Source organism: Tenrec ecaudatus, chromosome 1 (assembly GCF_050624435.1).
Source record: "Tenrec ecaudatus isolate mTenEca1 chromosome 1, mTenEca1.hap1, whole genome shotgun sequence".
Taxonomy (NCBI): Eukaryota; Metazoa; Chordata; class Mammalia; order Afrosoricida; family Tenrecidae; genus Tenrec; species Tenrec ecaudatus.
Window position 1 is genome coordinate 223,699,544 of NC_134530.1, and position 18,415 is coordinate 223,717,958.

The 18,415-nt window shown below is 59.7% G+C and overlaps 1 protein-coding gene across 1 annotated transcript in view; it reads left to right on the forward strand.

Annotated features, from left to right (window-relative positions):
* CDK18 (cyclin dependent kinase 18) overlaps positions 1–16,612 on the forward strand; it is a 29,468-nt gene extending 12,856 nt beyond the window's left edge. The window contains exons 2-16 of the mRNA XM_075529354.1: positions 7,621–7,761; positions 7,948–8,087; positions 8,741–8,866; positions 9,631–9,687; positions 10,856–10,970; positions 11,138–11,232; positions 11,436–11,498; positions 11,903–12,026; positions 12,137–12,257; positions 12,878–12,975; positions 13,148–13,253; positions 13,384–13,426; positions 14,136–14,226; positions 14,475–14,552; positions 14,965–16,612. Of these exons, the coding sequence (XP_075385469.1) occupies positions 7,632–7,761; positions 7,948–8,087; positions 8,741–8,866; positions 9,631–9,687; positions 10,856–10,970; positions 11,138–11,232; positions 11,436–11,498; positions 11,903–12,026; positions 12,137–12,257; positions 12,878–12,975; positions 13,148–13,253; positions 13,384–13,426; positions 14,136–14,226; positions 14,475–14,552; positions 14,965–14,999 (1,422 nt within the window). The 5' untranslated portion in view covers positions 7,621–7,631 and the 3' untranslated portion in view covers positions 15,000–16,612. The remainder of the gene's footprint in view (positions 1–7,620; positions 7,762–7,947; positions 8,088–8,740; positions 8,867–9,630; positions 9,688–10,855; positions 10,971–11,137; positions 11,233–11,435; positions 11,499–11,902; positions 12,027–12,136; positions 12,258–12,877; positions 12,976–13,147; positions 13,254–13,383; positions 13,427–14,135; positions 14,227–14,474; positions 14,553–14,964) is intronic.
* The last annotated feature ends 1,803 nt before the right edge of the window (positions 16,613–18,415 follow it).

Sequence of the window (18,415 nt, forward strand, 5' to 3'; positions counted from 1 at the left end):
GCGTGGCTTATTCTGGGAAGGCCAAGTACAATTGGGCTCTGGGGTGGCACTCCAGAAGCAGATGGGGTGACCAAAGCCCCAGAAGCTTGATCTGATGGGCACAGAGTCTGCACTCTGTCCTGTGGGCAGTGTCCAGGCTGAAGGGTTTTAACCAGAAAACCCTTTAAAACGTGGACATCCAGCAGCCTGTTAGGGCTGCCTTGGGGATTAGGCGTTCTCCCCAGTTAGCAGACAAGCAGACTGAAGAGCAGGCCATCTTCCCAGGTCACAGCGCTAACAAGCGGCCCCTCTGGGATTTCTTCTGAGCTGGCAGACAGCAGAGGCTCTGAGAACAGGCTGGGCAGCAGGTGGCCCTCCCTGTGGGACATTTCCCAGTCATCGCAGGACATCGTAGGGTCAGTAGTGCCTTTGCCATGACCATAGGTGACCTCGAGCCCCAGACGCTTCACCTCTGCCCATCCTGCAGAGATGTCTTTGCTCCTGGAAGGCCTTCCCGCCAGCTTCATGCCCTGCGAACAGAAGCCGTGGGACTCTCCAGAGCGCCCCCCTGCATGCAGGGCATTTGCTCCCTGGCAGGCCTGTCATGTCCACCTCAGTTCTGGCCCAGTGGGGTGAGGGTCCGGGTTCTGCTGCTCGGCAGGCAGCCGAGGGGTGACTGCCTCCCCTGAGGCTTGTGCTGGACTCAGGACTGCCTGGGGCTGTGCAGGGCAGGGTCAGCTAGAGGATGAAGGAAGAGATTGCATCTCGGCTCCCGGCAGGCGTGCTGCGGGAGGAGGGAGCAGCGTCTGAAGGGTGACGTGGGCAGACTTGATCAGCCGTGGTCTCTAGTTCCTTTGCTGCGCACCAGAGGCCCAAAGTAGCTGAGTGGTTGAGGAGGGACCTGGGAGCAGGAGGCAGAGGGCATCCTGCCCGTGGGGGCGCATTCCCCTGTGCAAAGGTATGCAGGGGCTTGCTTGTGGGAAAACTGGGGGGGGGCTGGGGGGGAGGGATTGCTCCCTACAGATTAGCAAGTAAACACAAGTGAGTGGGCAGGCTTGGCTTACTATCAACGGGGCGAGCACCTGGGCATGGGCCCCAGGCTGGACAGACAACTGGAAGAGGTCCTCTTCAGCTTCTGTCCCAGTGACCTTCCAGGTGGGAAACCCACCTGAAGGAAGCACTTGGGGAAACACCTCACCTGGCCTGGAGCACAGGAGGTGGTACAGGTTTGTGCAGTGAGGGGCCAGAGGGTCAGAGAGCCCCGGGGAGAATCACCCTCTGGGCTCTGGGGTTCTGAACACCTGGTGGTCCTGGGGGATCAGGATGCTTCCTAAAGCCCAGGAAGCCAGTACAGCATGCGAGTGTGCTTCCTGGCACAGAGCTCGTGTGGGGGGCACGGGGAGGGGTGGCGCCGGAGAGCAAGGAGGACCCAGCAGGCTGGGGGGTCCTGTTGTCACCAAGCTGACTCCAACTCATGGTGTGCCCTAGAAAACGGTGCTCCCCAAACCAGACCCTCTGCCTTCGAGTGGGTAGCCTCCTCTCTCTCCCTGGGAGCTGCCGAGGGTCAGCCTTGTGGTCAGCAGTCCAGCCCTTACCAGACAGGGTCACCAGGGCTCCTTAGGGTTTTCGATCGGCTGGTCTTTCAAGAGCCAGGTCACCAGGCCTTCCTTCCAAGGCACTTCTGGGAAGACTGCATCCTCCAACTTCTTGGTGTTTATCCCACCCAGGGGCTCCACAGCCAGGAGAAAAGGCCTTTTTCTTTTTCAGGGTAAACGCAAGGGAACCCCACTCCCTTCTCTCCCCCCTCCCCCCATCACCAGGGGACTCGTGGAACCTAGAGGTTAAGAATTGAAGCTGACCTCTCCTGCTCTTTCTACAGGCCCCTAAGCAGCATTTCTCTGAGGTGGCAGCTCCTTCCTGGTTGACTGTGTCCTTGGCCAGACTCCCTCTCTGCCTTGAGGTCTCCAGGCCAGGGGCTCTGGGGGTGTTCCAACCCCCCGGACGGGCGAGCGGGCTGGCGAGCAGGCAGGCCTTCCTCTACTCCCTGCCTGTGGCCAGAGCCAGGCTGGGTTGCTCTGGGCATCTTTCCCACCTCCTGGGACAGCCTGGATCCCAGCCAGCGTGGCCCTGCCCAGCTGTGCCAGTCCATGCTCTCTCCCAGGTGAAGGAGGAGCCCTGGTGGTGTCATGGTTACACGCTGGGCTGTGATCCACAAGGTCTGCGGTTCAAAACCACCAGCCACTCCTTAGGAGAAAGACAGGCTTTTACTCCTATAAAGAGTTATAGCTCCCATCTCGGATTCCCACAGGGGCAGTTCTACCCTGTCCTATGGGGTCACTTTGAGTCAGCATCGCCTTGATGGCAGTGAGTTTATCCTCTTTCTCCCTGGTGGGGACCCTGACCTGGGACCTGTCCCTCTCAGTGCAGTAGTTGAGACTGCTGGTCACTGACCATGCTCCCTACTGCCCGTCTATCCTTCAGCCACTGGGGTCCCAAGCCACCTCACTGGCCATAAGGACTCTGTGAGGGGGCTTGGATGGAGTATGTCTGGGGGGGGGTGCACGTTTGTGCATCTGAGAGAAGGAGAGGTGAGGAGCAAGCACTGAAGGACGCAGTCCCTGTGCGGCGCACGAACACACCACCTGCCTGCCTGCTCCTCCCACCTAAACTCCACACCTACTTGCACTGTCTGAGCATCCTGCTGGACTCCTCTCAAAAACCCTGGACCCCTCTGGCTCCCCTCCACGCCCCTCACTGCTCCCCAGCCACTATCTCTCACCTGCAGCCCCCAGGCTGGACCCCTTGCTCACCTTCTCAGCATGGTCAGCCGAAAAGCTGCATGGGGTCCTATCATACCTCTGCCCAAATGCCCCCATGTCCCCGTAGGGTTCCCACTGGCCATTCCGGGACACACCCCAGCGCTCCTGTCTCAGACCTTTGCCCCTGCTGCTCCCCACCCACCTGCCTGCCCAGGGTTCCACCTGACTAACCCCCTCGCCTACTTGGACCAGTTCCTCAAAGCATGTCCTCAGAAAGGCCTTTCTGATCGCCCCGAGTGGAGGGGTGACTCTGCCCGCCCTCCTGCCTGCTTTACCCTCTTGCACACTGTAGGCTTTATCTGTTTATCTGGGCATTTTTCTTTGGATCTGTCACCTCCCCTCCTAGGAAAGCAAGCGCCCTGTGGGCAGGCCTAACATCTGTCTCCTTCTCTGGTGGAGTCCCCAGGGCCCGAAGCAGTGCGCCGATGGTGTTCCGGGGATGTGGTTGGCTGCTGCTGAAAGTGGAGGCTTCGGTCTGCCCAGAGTCCCAGTGGCATGGTGGTTACGTGCTAATGTTCTAAACCATCAACCTCAGGAGAAAGACGAGACTTCCCACAGCAGTTACAGTCTCGGAAACTCAGAGGGGCGGTTCTACCCTGTCCCGGGTGGTCGCTGGCAGTCAGGTGAGCTGAGTGTCCTTGAGAGAGAGCTGCTCCTGCGAAGATGACTCGGAAACCCTGTGGGGGAGTTCTGTTCTGCCCCCCCGGGGACCCTGTCCCTCGAGGGCCGCCTGTGACAGCAGCGGCATGACAGCAAGGTGCCTGGCGTGGAGCAGCATCCAGTGCAGATGAGGGGAAGAGGGATGCGTGTGTGGCGTCACTGTGGTCCAGGATAGTGCATGGCAGGCGGGCATTTCTTCTGTGACACCTGCCTGGAGAGGGGCTTAGAGATCAGGTGTTAATGGCAGGGTCGGAGTCCGCACCTGGGTTTGCCTGGCTTTAAGTGTCAGGCTGAGAGAGCGGCGCACCCCCCACCACCCACACCTGGGTCCCAGAGGTTCCCATGGGCCAGGAGAAAGGGGGAAGGGGGTCTTGGAGCTGGTATACTTGGCAATGGCCCACAGATTAGAGTGGGGGGTCTGTCCCAGCAAGACAGTACCTCTCTCTGAGTGTCGGCGACCTGGAGGGTTGGCATGGATGATGAAAGAGCTCTGGCCTTATGGAAGCTGAGCTTCTTGCCCTGGCCCACAGAGGCCTGGGCCTCCAGACAGCCTGATCTCCACCCCCACCCCCACCCCCACCCCTGTGCCACTCGCTCTCTGGTACCAGCAGGAAGTCCTGGGCCCAGGAGGAAGTGACCGGCAGCTAGCCAGAAGCTATACAAGCTTCCCTGGGGAGCAGGTGGGAGGGTAGGCCTGCCCCCACCCACATCCCCCCCAGGAGGACTCTGCTCCAGTGCCCACCCCAGCAGAGCCAGCATCTCTAGACGCCCATCTCCCGCTCCCCTGGCACCAGTTGTCCGGGGACAACCCCAGATGGCTCCCTGGCCTGGGGACAAAGGCCGTGCTGTGCCCAACCCTGGACTGGCCGTAGGCAGGGTCACACTGAGCCCTCTGTCTCCAGTTGGGGGTGAGGGGCAGACAGCACCAAGGTGACAGGCCTTTTTCCTGTCTCCCTTCCCCCAAGCCCCCTTCCCCCCATCTAAGGAGCTGAGTCCCCCGAGGGAAAAGTGACTGCAGGCATCGTATGGGTCGACCAGGGAACAACAGAGTGTTCACTGCCCGGCTGCCCTGTCACACCCAGACCCCACCCTGTTCAATGCCCCCATTGTCTCCAGCACAGAGAGTTGCCACCCCCAGCTGCCTGCTCCCCTGCCACCATCAGGAAGTCCATCCCTCCATCTGCCCTCCATCCCTCCTCCTGGAATGACAGCCATTTCCTCTTGGGCGCTTCTCAGAAGTGGGTGGAGGGCAGCCGGTGCCCATCTTTCTGTGTCCTTACCCACCCCTTTAGCTACCCCTAGCTTCACCCTCCTGGCTCAGTGCTCCCCACCCCAGGAGCCTGCTCCCAATCACAGCGAGGGCAGGTGAGCCTGGAGCCTCAGCTCCCCTTCAGCCCCCACAGTGAGAGCCAGTGGCAGCGTGAGCAGGAGGGAGATTTATGGCCACTGCCATGGATTCCTGAGCCGCAGACCATCTACCCAGCTGTAAATCCCAGGCTGCGGGACAGCTTTCTGCGGAAGCCCTGTTTTTAGAAGGGGGTGTGGCCGCTCTCTCAGGCCTTGCCTTGCTGCACACACATTTCTCTCTCTCTCTTCCCCCACCCCCCAAACTGACAGCCCGTGGCCATGCCCAGGGGCAGCAGTGCCTGTCCACCAATGTGTCTGTTGTCTCCTTCTTTAGGAGAGAGGAAGGGGGTGCCTCCTGCCGTGTCCAGCCTGCACCCCACGCCCTCCCCAGCCAGCACCTCAGCACAGTCCCTGGGAGGAAGACGTTCAGACAGGGCACCCCAGATGCTTCCCAGCCATGGCTCCCTGACCCCCTCACTGGGGATGTGATGAAGAAGGCCTGCTCCCGGTACCGAACTCACAACCCCACGGGGCGACTGAGGCCCAAGCATCTGCTTTATTTTAACCAGCACCCTCCCCTTCCCTGCCTAGTGAATCTGACAGCAGCCAAGGTTAAGAACAGTTTGTCTGTGCTCAGGGACGTCCACACTCCTGCTCTCTGGGAGTGGAGCCACCAGGAGTGGCTGGCCCCTGGATGGACAGAGTGTGAGCCTGGCCCAGATCCCTCCCAGCAGCAGGATCACCAGCAGAAAGACTCAACACCTCCATGAAAATAAACCAAAATCCACACCAGGTTCCATGTTCACTCCAACTTGGGACCCACGTGGGTCCGAAACTGTACGGCAGTGGTTCTCCACCTTCCTCCTGCCATGACATTTTCATACAATTCCTCATGCGGTGGTGACCCCCAACCATAAAATTATTTTCGTTGCTATTTCATCACTGTAATTTTGCGACTGTGATGAATTAATTGGTCGATCCCTGGGAAAAAGTCGTGTTTGACCCCCAAAGGGGTCGCGACGTACAGGTTGAGAACCGCTGCTCTGTGGGGTGGTTATACATCAGAATTGATTTGATGGCAGTGGGTGGGGCATCTTCTGAAAGTAGCTCAACAGGTCTTTCCTCCTGTGGCACTGCTGGGTTGGCCATCTTCGGGTTGGCAGCCATTGGTGGTTGGTAGGAACCATTGTACCACCTCGGGGATCAGGATCATGCCCTATGCTCCTCCAGGACCCCAAGTACCCAGCACAAAGCCTAGTACATACTAGGTGCTTGTTGAACTGAACCGAATGAGGCTTTATTTAGGACCTGTCAGCCTGAGGACAGACAGACAGCCTGGTTCTACATCCTCTCTGAGCTTTGGGGAGCCAGAGGACCATAGCTTAGCTGGTGGGGGGCAGTCAGGAGCCCACCGGCCAGAGAAAGGGCCCTCTCCAAGCTGGCTGAGGGCAGAAGGACATGTTCACGGAGCAAAACAAACATGTTACTGACCCATAATCCCTTAAACCAGGAGGATTCAGGAAGGGCCTGGTTGCCTTGGCAACTGGGTGCTGGCCAGTGGCAGGCCCGAGAGTATCCCCCAGGAGATGCGTGGGCTGTGCTGGGTGCAGGGCGGCCCCTCCCCTCACGGGCTCCTAATGCCTTGTTGGTAGACCTGGGTCCCGCTGCAATGCAGGGTGGTGGGGCAGAACAGGACAAGGGAGGGGCTGGAGAACTGCCCCTTCATGGACTCCCAGAGCAGAGGGAGACGGCAGAGTCTCTGGGGACAGGACTCACTCTGGGGGCCCCGACCAGGGTCTTCCAGCTCCAAGGACACAGGAGTCAGCAGAGAAGGGGGCCCTTTGGCCAGGGCGAGACCTGAGGGAGAATCCCACCCTCTTACTGCAGAGGGGGTTACTGACCCACTCAGGTTGCCCTTCCCTGGGGCCTGTTTCCCAGTAGACCAGCGGTTCTCAACCTGCAGGTTGCGATCCCTTTGGGAGTCGAACGACCCTTTCACAGGGGTCACCCGATTCATAACAGTAGCAAAATGACAGTAATGAAATAGCCGCAAAAGTAATTTTATGGTTGGGGGTCCCCACCCCATGAGGAACTGTATGAAAGGGTCGCGGCATTAGGAAGGTTGAGAACCCCTGCGCTAGACCTTTACAAATGCTTCTGTCCCTGTCCCTCCCCCCAACTTCAGCCTGAGAGGTGATAGGGTTGGGCTAGCTCAGGCCCAACTTCCTCTCTTTCATTCATTTCCTCTTTCTCCCTTTCTCCTGGGTTCCCAGGACAAGCCAGAGAGGCCTGCTGGGTGAAATGTCCAAACCGGATCTTCTCTGAAGGGAGTAGGCTGGGCAGGTGGCTCACGGGCACCGGCAAGGCCTCATGCCTTTTAATGTGCATGCTGTCTTACATGCAAGTCAGCAGAGCTGCTGGCTTGGGACCTCTCTCTCTCTCTCTCTCTCTCTCTCTCTCTCTCTCTCTCTCTCTCTCTCTCTCTCTCTCTCTCTCTCTCTCTGGCCCTCCCTGCCACACTGGCTGGCCCTTCCTCCGGCCTGCTGTAGCCCCCCGGGGTTGATGTCGTCGGTGGGGATAGGGGATGAGGCGAGGTGGTCGGGACATCATGCACCCACCATTTGCTGCACTGGTCAGTGCAGTGGGCAGCTCACTCTGCTTGGGGGCCCGAGGTTTGACGGCGCCCCTGGCTCCCAGCATGCCCTGCTCCAAAGCCCCTGTCCTCTGCAGCCCTGGGCCATGCGGCCAAGCCCTGGCTGCACGCGCCATGCGGGCTGCACCTGGTCGCCTGCTTCTCACTGGTCCCCCTCCCCAGGACCTCCCCTGATGACCATGAACAAGATGAAGAACTTTAAGCGCCGCTTCTCCCTGTCCGTGCCACGCACCGAGACCATCGAGGAGTCCTTGACCGAGTTCACGGAGCAGTTCAATCAACTCCACAACCGCCGGAATGAGGGTGAGGGGCCCAGCCTCTCCCACCTTTGATGACCCCCCCTCGCAAAGCACCCCTGGCCTGCCCTTGCTTTTGTGCGACAGCGCCGCCACTGCTTCGGGCTCCTGGTTGCTGAGTTCAGGCTGGATTGGGGCACGGGCTTCCCTCCATACAGGGAAGCGACCTGACACCTCCCTGCCCCCCTCTTAGGCCTGCAGCTCGGTCCACTGGGCGGAGACCCCCAGCCAGAGCCCAGCACCTTCTCCCCCACGGACAGTGGGGAGGACCCAAGGCTGCTGTCCCCTGGCACACAGTACCGGCGGCAGAACCAGCGCCGATTCTCCATGGAGGTGAGACATGTACACAGGAGGTGACTGGCTCCGGAGCCAGACTTCATGGGTTCAGTTCCTAGTGCTGCCATTGTGCTGCATGTAACCGCTGGCAAGTTGCTGAGCCCCTTCGTACCAGGGTTTCCTCATCTCCAGAGAAGGTCACTCAGAGGTTAAATGGCCTAATCGATGCTAAGAGTGTAGAACATTCCAGGTACATAGCAATTTACTATTGTTTTCGCTGTTATGCTCACATGCACTGGGAGTAGTCACCTCGTGACGATCCTGCCCGTCAGAGGAGTAATGTAGCCGACTGGGCTTCCAGCACCTGGGGTCTTTTCCAAGATTACCGCCAGCTGCTGCGTCTGAGGTGTTTTGGGTGGATTTGAACCCCCAACTGAGCATGTAGCCACTTGTACCACCAGGGACTGGCGGGTGTCCCCGTATGTGAAAGCGTGCTTATGGACTCCGTGTCTGCAGGCTCAGAGCGGGAGGGAGTACCCAAGGGCACGCAGCAGCCCCTGGCATTCATGCCTATGGGCTGACTGCACCCATCCTGGATGGGGCCTTTGAGGGCTGCTCTGCAGCGCCCAGGGTGAGAGACGAGGGCCCCACAGCAGTCTCTACCTGAGAGCAAGCATGGTGTCCCTGCTTTCCGGTCCTGATCCCTGCAGGACATCAGCAAGAGGCTCTCTCTGCCCACGGACATCCGCCTGCCTCCGGAGTTCCTGCAGAAGCTTCAGTTGGAGAGTCCGGCCTTGCCCAAGCCGCTCAGCCGCATGTCCCGCCGCGCGTCCCTAGTGAGTTCCAGGACAGACAAGGAAAGACGGGCTGTCACGGAGGGACACCCTTTCCCCAGCCTGGACACACCAGTCTGGCCATCACCTGTCCCCGCTACCTGCATCCATTTCTGGAATGGCTGCTGGGGCTCTGGCGCCACCTGCTGGCCACAGCAGATTCAGCTAGCCTTCCTTCTTGTATAGCATCCGTTCCCTGGGTCGATCCCCTGGGGCCAAAGTCACTCCCCAGTCCCGGGGTGCGCCACCAGGGTAAGATCAGTCCACCAGCTGGAACCTGGTTCTGAGACCTGGCTGCCTGTCAGATGTGCCTGGGAGCATCTTACACAGAGACTTGCCACTACCCACAGGTTCAGGGCCACAGGATCAGCACAGTTGAGGGTTGAGGACCACTGATCTAGATGCTGAGGAGGGAGACAGAGCCAGGCACAAGATGAAATGAAGAAAGGGGCACAGTACCTGCCCTCAGGAGCTTGTCATCTGGGCTAGGCAGACAGGGGGAGACAGGTGTGGATCGGTCCCAGGAGCCAGCATTCCGCTGGGTGTGGGAGGAAGAGGCGTGAGGCTGGGAGGGGCCCACCTCACACTGCCACTCTCAGGGAGAAAGCGGAGAGGAGACCAGGAGACCACGGTCCTGGTAGCCTCAGCTGTCCCTCTTGCTTCCAACAGGCTGGAGGTTGGGGAAAGGAGGGTGGTGTGCTGTTGAGGCCCCTGGGTGGGGGTGCCCCAGGGGGCTGTCACTCACAGGAGCATACTTCTCTCCTCAGTCAGACATCGGCTTCGGGAAACTGGAAACATACGTGAAGCTGGACAAACTGGGGGAGGTAAGCGGCTCGGTCTTCTAGGGCAGGGTGGCTGCAAGGCCGGCAGGGCTGCCAGGCACCCAGCTCCCCCCTATCACTGTTTGCCTGGATGCGGAGGGGTCCGATCGGGACCCTGCAGCCAGGTGCTGCAGTGACCCTGGAAGGGTCCTGGAAGGGGATGCACACGTGGGGAGGTCCACAGGCTCCGGCAGAGGCTAGCCTTCCTCTCTGCCAGGACTCCTCGCATGGGTTCTGAGGCCCTGGGCAAGCACGTGGCCTTGCTTCCTTCGTCGGTCAAATGGAGATGTCATGGTTCATCCTCATAGGATTGGGAGGCTTAAACAAACACTCCCCACTTTCCCTTAAACACAGTAAAGCTTCTTGTGGTCCTTGGATGGTGCAGAGAGTGCACGCACGCTGCCGCTCCCTGGGAGGTTGGGGGCTGAGGCCACCCGGAGGTGCCTCGGGAGAGAGGCCTGGCGATCCGCTTCTGCACACTCCGCCCCTGAAAGCCTCGTGGGGAGGCAGGAAGTTGGCGGAGACTCAGTGGCAACAGGCTAATACATTTGGTAGCGCTGAGACAAGTGAGACACACAATGAAAACCCAAAAAGCAAATCCAAACTCCCTGCTACCGAGCAGGCCCTGACTCAGAGGACAGCGTGGAACTGCCTCTGTGGGCTTCCAAGACTGTAACTCTTTGTCGGAGTAGAAAGCTTCCCTTTTTTGCTTGGGGAGTGACTTGGTGGCTTCGAACTGCTGACCTTGTGGTTGGCTGCCCAATGTGTAACCACCATGCCAGGAGAGCTCCTGGAGCGACCTGTATGCCTAACCATTAGCCATCATGGTGTCGGGCTGGAGGTGGGGGAGGTTAACAGAGAGAAGGAAGACTGGGTCCTCCCCCTTGAGGACCACAGGGAGGAGCCTCCATGTGAGGTCAGCACAGCACACAGAGAACAAAAAGAGCATCCTCACAGGAGGCCAGCACCCTGGAGGCAGAGGCAGGAACAGGTCAGTGTATAGGAATGGCTTCCCAGAGGAAGGACCTTTGGAAGAAAAAGAACTTCAGTGACATGGGGAGGATGCTTTGGCTAAGGATGCAGCCCACTGGAAGGCCCTGAGAAGGGAAGGGTCTGGACACAGGTGACGGGGCTTAACCGGGGCCCGGGGCTGATGAGGTCCTTGTTCCAGGGCACCTACGCCACAGTCTTCAAAGGGCGCAGCAAGCTGACGGAGAACCTGGTGGCTCTGAAGGAGATCCGGCTGGAGCATGAGGAGGGGGCCCCCTGCACGGCCATCCGAGAAGGTACAGCCCACCCCAAGTGCTGCCTTTCCTGGGAGCACCCTGGGAGGAGCTTGGGAGCAGAGGTCACTTCCAGAGTAGGGGTTCTTGCGGGGGGCAGTTCCAGAAAGAGAGGGCCTGGGGGCACCTGTGGCCGGCCTCAGGGACCAGGTGGACCTGTCTCCCCACAGTGTCTCTGCTGAAGAACCTGAAGCATGCCAACATCGTGACCCTGCACGACCTCATTCACACGGAGCGGTCCCTCACGCTGGTGTTCGAGTACCTGGTGGGTGGGGCTGGCGGGCCCATCCCTGTGCTGGGGGGCCTCCAGGACGCTCCCAAGCAGGGTGGGGTAAGGGCTCTGGCCTGGGCACAGCTGGGAACCCAGGGCCTGATATGTCCTACGGCCTGTCTCACCGCTGGGCTTGGGCTTGGGCTGGGCCTCGGAGGGGCTTCCAGCCAGGGGTCAGGACGGGCTCTGTGTTCCAGGACAGCGACCTGAAGCAGTACCTGGACCACTGCGGGAACCTCATGAGCATGCACAATGTCAAGGTGAGGGCCTCCGTGCCAGGGATCCCCACCTGGGGACCCACTCTTGCTCTGCTTGCTCAGCCCTTTCACCGTAGGCAGGAGGGAAGGGGCCAGGCCTTCGGTGAGCCCTGGAACCCAGGCCCAGGGCCTTCCTCCCTTGCCTCCCGCCTCTGCCTCTGCTGATCCATTTCCCCAGCTGTCAGAGGGGGTCCCTCCAGAGTAAAGGAAGCCTTGGGGGAGCTCAGCTGAATAGCCGGACAACTCCCCCTGGCGGGCTTTCGGCCCCTCTGCACATAGAGCCGTCCCCTCCGAGGACGCTCCCCCCTGAACAGAACCAGCTTGTCCAAGCCTAGTGCCAACCCCTCCTCAACCCCAGAGGGACACAGCCCCCCTTCATGACTGCTTGCTTCTCCCCTCCCTGCCAGATCTTCATGTTCCAGCTGCTCCGGGGGCTTGCCTACTGCCACCGTCGCAAGATCCTGCACCGGGACCTGAAGCCGCAGAACCTGCTCATCAATGAGAGAGGGGAGCTGAAGCTGGCTGACTTTGGTAAGGGCTGGCCCGGGGGTCTGGAGGGTGGATGCTGGGGGTGGGGGATGGACTGGATTGTCGACTGAGTGCACCTGTGAGTGGAGGCTCAGTGCCCTGTCTGTCCCCAGGACTGGCCCGAGCCAAGTCAGTGCCCACGAAGACCTATTCCAACGAGGTCGTGACACTGTGGTATCGGCCTCCTGATGTGCTGCTGGGCTCCACAGAGTACTCCACCCCCATCGATATGTGGTGAGTGAGGCGTGGGGCCTTCCCACGCTGCCAGACGCTCCTTTGCTGCCCCGTGGGCTTCTGGGAAATATGCCCTCCCTTCTGACGGAAAGCCGGTGGGCCGCTGCTGAACAGGGGATTGAAATTAGAGGTAGAGAGGGCATCTGAATACGGAGCATATAGATGCTCCCTGAGTGAACATCTGGGATGTGCCCCCAAGAGCGGGCAGGGGATGTCAGAAGCTCCTGAGGGCATGGGGTGCCCCCCCCTCCCGCACAGTAGATGCAAGAAAACAATTCCTAAGTGTCACTTGGACTGGAGGTCTTGGGAGGGATGCCCCATTATCTTCACGCTAAAATTAACACACAGGTGCTATCAGTGGATGAAAAGCTAAAGCAAAGTGTCCCATCAAAGGCTAGGTGGCCTGTGCCCCACGGTTTGCCTGGAGAGGGCTTCTGCGTGCAGGCCCTACGGGTGGACGGTGGTGAGGGCATGAGTCAGGATGCTGGCCCAAGCTCCCAGGGTGATGAAGCCCACCATAGAGGCTGCTGTCGGAGCTGGGCTGGGCTGGGAGCCACCCCTGCCCTGTCACCAGCACCCACCCGTGGCCTGTCCCTTCCCCTGCTTGTTGCTCCCCACAGGGGCGTGGGCTGCATCCACTACGAGATGGCCACAGGGAGGCCCCTCTTCCCGGGCTCCACAGTGAAAGAGGAGCTGCATCTCATCTTCCGACTCCTGGGTCAGTGTCCTGCCACTCCTTGCCATGCACACCAGGGGGCACTGGAGCTCCACCCCACCTGGCACCCGAAGAGGCTGCACTGGGCTGCAAACCAGTGGCCTTACCCCTTCTCGCCCTCACCGTCCACGCTGCACCCCTCACCCATGCCCCCCACTCCCTCTCTTCCATCCAGGGACCCCTACAGAAGAAATGTGGCCAGGTGTCACGGCCCTCACCGAGTTCCAAGCCTATAACTTTCCCCGGTACCTGCCCCAGCCGCTCATCAGCCACGCTCCCAGGTATCCTGGACCACAGGTAGCTCCTGTCTCCCACGTCACCCCCTGGCCCTGGCTTCCCCTCCACGAGGGCCCTCCCCATCACATCCCACCCCCACACAGCAAGGCCTGCATCTGCTCTTTCCCCCAACAGATTGGACCCTGAGGGCATCAACCTCCTCTCCAGCCTCCTCTTGGTGAGTGTCCTTCCGCCCAGCGGGGATGGGGATGGGGATAGGCAGAGAACCAGGGCCGCTCCCTGGACCCTGCACCCCACTTCATGGCCTTCATGCTCAGAGTCTTTCTCTCTCTCTCTCTCTCTCTCTCTCTCTCTCTCTCTCTCTCTCTCTCTCTCTCTCACACACACACACACACACACTCCCACCCCCAGGCCCATGAAGCATGCTTGTCTCCCACAGACGTCCACTCGCTCTGAACTCCAACCTTGACTCCGACCCTGGGTGGCTTTGAGTCTGCTCCGTTCCCTTCCCGTGCCTGCTTCTCAGCAGTAAAGCAGAATTAACCAGGCACCTTTTATAATGGCTGTGAGGATGGGTGAAGGGGATGGAACCCCCCGAGGACGGTGCCCATCGGACAGTAAGCACCCGTTTGGGAACAGTCGCTCTGTTCAATATTCACGTCACTGAGCGTCCTGGCAGAGTCTGGGACAGAATCTCCATCCCAGGAGCCTGAGACAAGCCCCATTGCTGGCTCCTCTTCATAGCCTGGGACCCCAGGGGTAGGCTGGAAGAGAGGGCTGGTGACTGACCCTGGGTGCTGCTCAGATGAAACCGAGACCCACCCCAATGGGGGTGCTCTAACAGTGTGGGAGCAGGGCTGCCCTGAAAGGTCCCCATGCCCCTCCCCAGCCAGGCCCCAACGCTCCTTTTGTACTGTGCCTTTCAGTACGAATCCAAGAGCCGTGTGTCTGCAGAAGCGGCCCTCAGCCATCCCTACTTCCGGTCTCTGGGTGAGGATGTGCACCAGCTGGAAGACAGTAAGTGTTACTCGGGAAGGGAGGCAGCGCTGTGGGAGGCTGAGCCAGAGGGGGCCTTGGGGGGGCGGGCTCAGGTCCTCCTCTCCGGTTCTCATCAGGGGTGCTGGGGTATAGGCCTGCAGGACTCAGCTGGCCCCTGTCCCTGGACCTCAGGGCCACTGTGTGGGCATGGGAACAGCAGGTTTCCAAGCAGGACCCTCAGCCCCAACTTTCCTTGCCTTTCTCTCCCCCACCCTACGCCCCTCCAGCTGCCTCTGTCTTCTCCCTGAAGGACATTCAGCTCCAGAAGGATCCAGGCTCCAGGAACCTGGCCTTCCATCAGCCAGGTAGGCCATGCGCCTCCCACCCCACCCCTGATAGGAGAGGCAGGAGGAAACTTCCTGGGCTCCCCAAGGCTGGCCCCCTCAGGAGAACAGGGAAGACCGCTGCCTGTCTCCTGCCCAGGCCTCCCCAGACAGGTGCTCATGAACATCCTCTCTGCACCCCTGAGCTCCCTAAGCAGCTCCATCCCATGGAAAACAGTCCTTTGTCTTTGCAACCCCAGGCAACTGCTGCCTGATCTCAGGGTCCTTAAAGTACCCTCTGGAGCTGGTATCACCAGCGAGCGCTCCCGTTTCTCAGTCTGCAAAACCGAGGCTTGGAGAGGCCCCTCCTCCCCATGTCACTGCTCGAGGGACATACCTGTCCCTCCCGATTTCTGTACCCCCACAACTCCCTCCTTTCCTCTCTGCTCCCCAGGACGAGGGAAGGGCCGGCGACAGAGCATTTTCTGATCAGAGCGCCCGGCTGCAGCTGAGTGGGGAGCGGTCACCCGTCAGGAGGATGGGGCCTGTGCTGTCTCAGACTGAGCCAGGAGGACTGTCCGGAGTGGCCATCCTGCTTCCCATGCGCCTCCCTGTGGCCTTGGCCTGGCCACCAACCCCTTTGTCATCACCCTTGGGTGGGGCCTGAGTTGCTTCCCTGGTGGGAGTGGGGGTGGTCTCAGACTGTTTTCCACCCAGACAGAAAGCAGGTGCCAGGCTGAGCACCATGCCCCCACTAGGGGCACCCTCACCCCCCAACCTTGACCACCTTCCCCACGGAGAGCAGAAAGGGGTGTGGCAGCTTGGCTGGGGTCCCAGAACCCTGGGTGCCAATGTGAATGCTAAATCCTACCTTCCCCTGAGGGTCAGGTGCCCCCAGCGCCCCCTACCTCTTCTCACTGCCTGCACCGCCTCTCTCTTCTGAGGCCCCACACCCCTCAGGTTCCACCCGAGGTTGGTGGCACTACAATGGTGACAGGTGTTCCTGTGCCTACCCCAACCCCCTCCCCTGCCTAGTCTGAGTAGAGTGGCCTTAAATGGCAGGTGGTGGAGCCCCTGGAGCTCAGACCCCAGTGCCTACCTGTCCCCCTTCCCAAGAATGACTCCTGCTTATCACCCTGAGCCTGATAAGCCAGCCCTCAGTCTGGGGCCTGGGGAAGAGCCCCAGATATGAAGGGTCACCCTGACCTTGGTGACAGGCCACCTTGGCTCCTTGGGACTGGCCCAGCCTCCCAGGTCCCTTGCATCCCAGGCCCCGTGACGCTGTCCTTGATAGGTCACACACGAAGGAGAGCGGTCGGGCCAAGGTCAGCACAAGAGGTGGGTGGGACCAGATTGTCCTGAGAGCCCAGCCCCAGCTGGAGGCCCCAAGGAAGGCACCCCCCTCACCATCCCCGCCCAGCAAGCTTCTTCTACCCCAAGCCTCCATAGCATGGGACTGAATCTTGACAGAGGCCAGACCACCCCCCCACCCCCACCTTTCTAAACAAGCCCCCTGCTGAACCTCCCCTCCTCAACCTGAGGGTACTCCCCAAAGCCCCTCTTCCCCACCTCCAGGGATGCCTCCCTCCGGCCCTTCTCCACTGTACTGTGAATGTCCCGTGACTCAGCACAAAGACAGATAATATATTTAATTCATGTTGTACGGAAGGAGCGCGCTGTCTCGTGCAGAAAAGCTGACTGGTGGTTGCCGAAGATGAAGGAGCTGGGTTCTTCTCCAGGCCTGCAGGGCGTGGGGAGGCTGGCTCTCACAGACGTGTGTGTGTCTGTGTGTCTGTGTGTGTGAGTATGCGTGCGCCCGTGGAGGTGGGAGATGCCTCTTAGCCAGAGCCGCCCGTGATGATGGTGAAGGCAGAAGAAGCGCCATCAGGCCTGGGCCTCTGGGCGCTGCAGCCTGGCCTTGGCTGGCCAGAAACGGAAAGAGGGGAGGATCTGCTGTTTCCGCCACTGGTCCTGCTTCTCCATGAGCCTCCACCCCAAATGGCTCCCTGTCCTCCTGGGAAGAAGAGAGGCTTGAAAAAGGCCAACTCCAGGACAGCAGATCTGGAATTTTTTTCTAATTAAATAAAAACCAACCGTTGCTGTTATTGATCTAGACTAGCCACCCCAGTGTGTGTCAAAGGAGACCTGCGCTCCCTGGGACTTTCAGCGGTAGCTTTTTCAAAACCCGATCACCAGGCCTTTCTGCCTAGGCAGCCCCCAGGAGGCCTTGAACCCCCAACTCTTTGCATAGCTGCCAAGCACAGTAACCATTGACACCACCCGGCCGCACTGTAATGCTGGCCCAGCCTTTAATGCCTACCAATCTCGAATTCCCTTCTGCTCCCCCAAACACATCTGCCTTGGTGCTGCGCACAACTGCCTTTCACACACCTCTCCCAAGACTCCTGGAATCTGCTCTCTGGTCCAAGTTAGAGGCCAAGCCATGTCTCCCAGCCCTCGCCTGTCCCATAGGCTCGTCTTTGGTCTTAAGCACTTTCTAGTTTGCTCACATGTTTCCAGAGGAAGATGCTAACGGAAGCTTGGGTGGTGTCTCCCCAGACCACACTGGAAACGAGGTGGATACCAGGGCTCAGTTCTCAGCCCAGTACCACACCCCCGCCTTCTCTACAAGCTACCAGATGCCCACTGTGGGCCTGCCACATGGCTGAGCAGCCAGTACCTGGTGGGTGAAGAGGGCCCCCAATCGCATGGGTGCAAATCGGAGAAGTGCTTGGGGGCAGGTTTTAAGCGGAATTCGGAAGGAGACAGGGCCTCGGTTTCGTAAAGCTCCCTTATCTGTTCCAGGCACTGTGTCGGATCATTGTCTTCATGAATCCTCCCAGACACCCCAGTTCTCCCTGCTTTTGCAGATACGATGAACAAGGCTTCTGGGGGCTGAGAGATGTGCCTGGGACACACGTCACATTAGAACCCCTGGAGCCTGAAACTCGAGCCACGGGGGCGAACCCCCAGGCCGTCTTGCTCTTGAGGGTTCACATAGCAACTGTTCTTGCAGCTGCTGGGAGCTGCGTGGCAGCCCACACCCCAGGCTGGGGCTCCCGAGGACTATGTCCTGGGATGCTAGTGGGCAAGGGCTCAGCTGGACAGGGCACCACCAGGCCTCCATGTAGACGTGGTCTCCATTTCTGGTGGCTGCTATCACAAGACCACAAAGCAGCTGGCTTAAAGCAGCAGATGTGTGTTCAGGCCTCACAGTCTGGAGGCCACACATCTGGGCTCAAGTGACCAGCAGGCCGGTCATGCTGAAGCTTCTGCGGGAGGACCTGTTCTCTGCCTTTCTCGTTGCTTCTGGGGTTGCTGAGAACCACGAGGATCCTGGGATTGTAGAAGCATCGCTCGTTTCTTGGCTTCCATCACCATGTGGCGGTCTCCCTGGGCATCTGTGTCTCTTCTCAAAGAACGCCAGTCCTACCGAGTTAGGGCCCGCACCACGAACTTCAAAGGAGCCCTGGTGGCTGCTAACCCCAAGGTCAGTGCTTTAAACCCACCAGCCGCTCCACAGGAAAGGGATGAGGCTCCCTGCTTCCGTAGATTGATGGTCTCAGAAACCCACAGAGGCAGTTCTACTCTGCCCTGTGGGGTCACTTTGAGTCAGAATCAACTCATTGATCACGGATTTGGTGGTGGTATTTTCTCTGTTACACCCCTCTGACTGCATCTGCAAAGACCCTGTTTCCAAACTGGGTCACATTCATTGGAGCCAGAGGGTGTTTGACTGGAGCATGTATTTGTGGGGAACACTTCCACCCCTAACTGCTCCAGGGTTCTCTGGGGTCATGGTGACTAAGCAAAGGACAGCCGGATTGAGGAACAGAGAGAGGCCGATGGCTTTGGTTATGAGCCGTCAGAACAGGAGGGCTGGGGGCACTACCACGAAGCTTCCC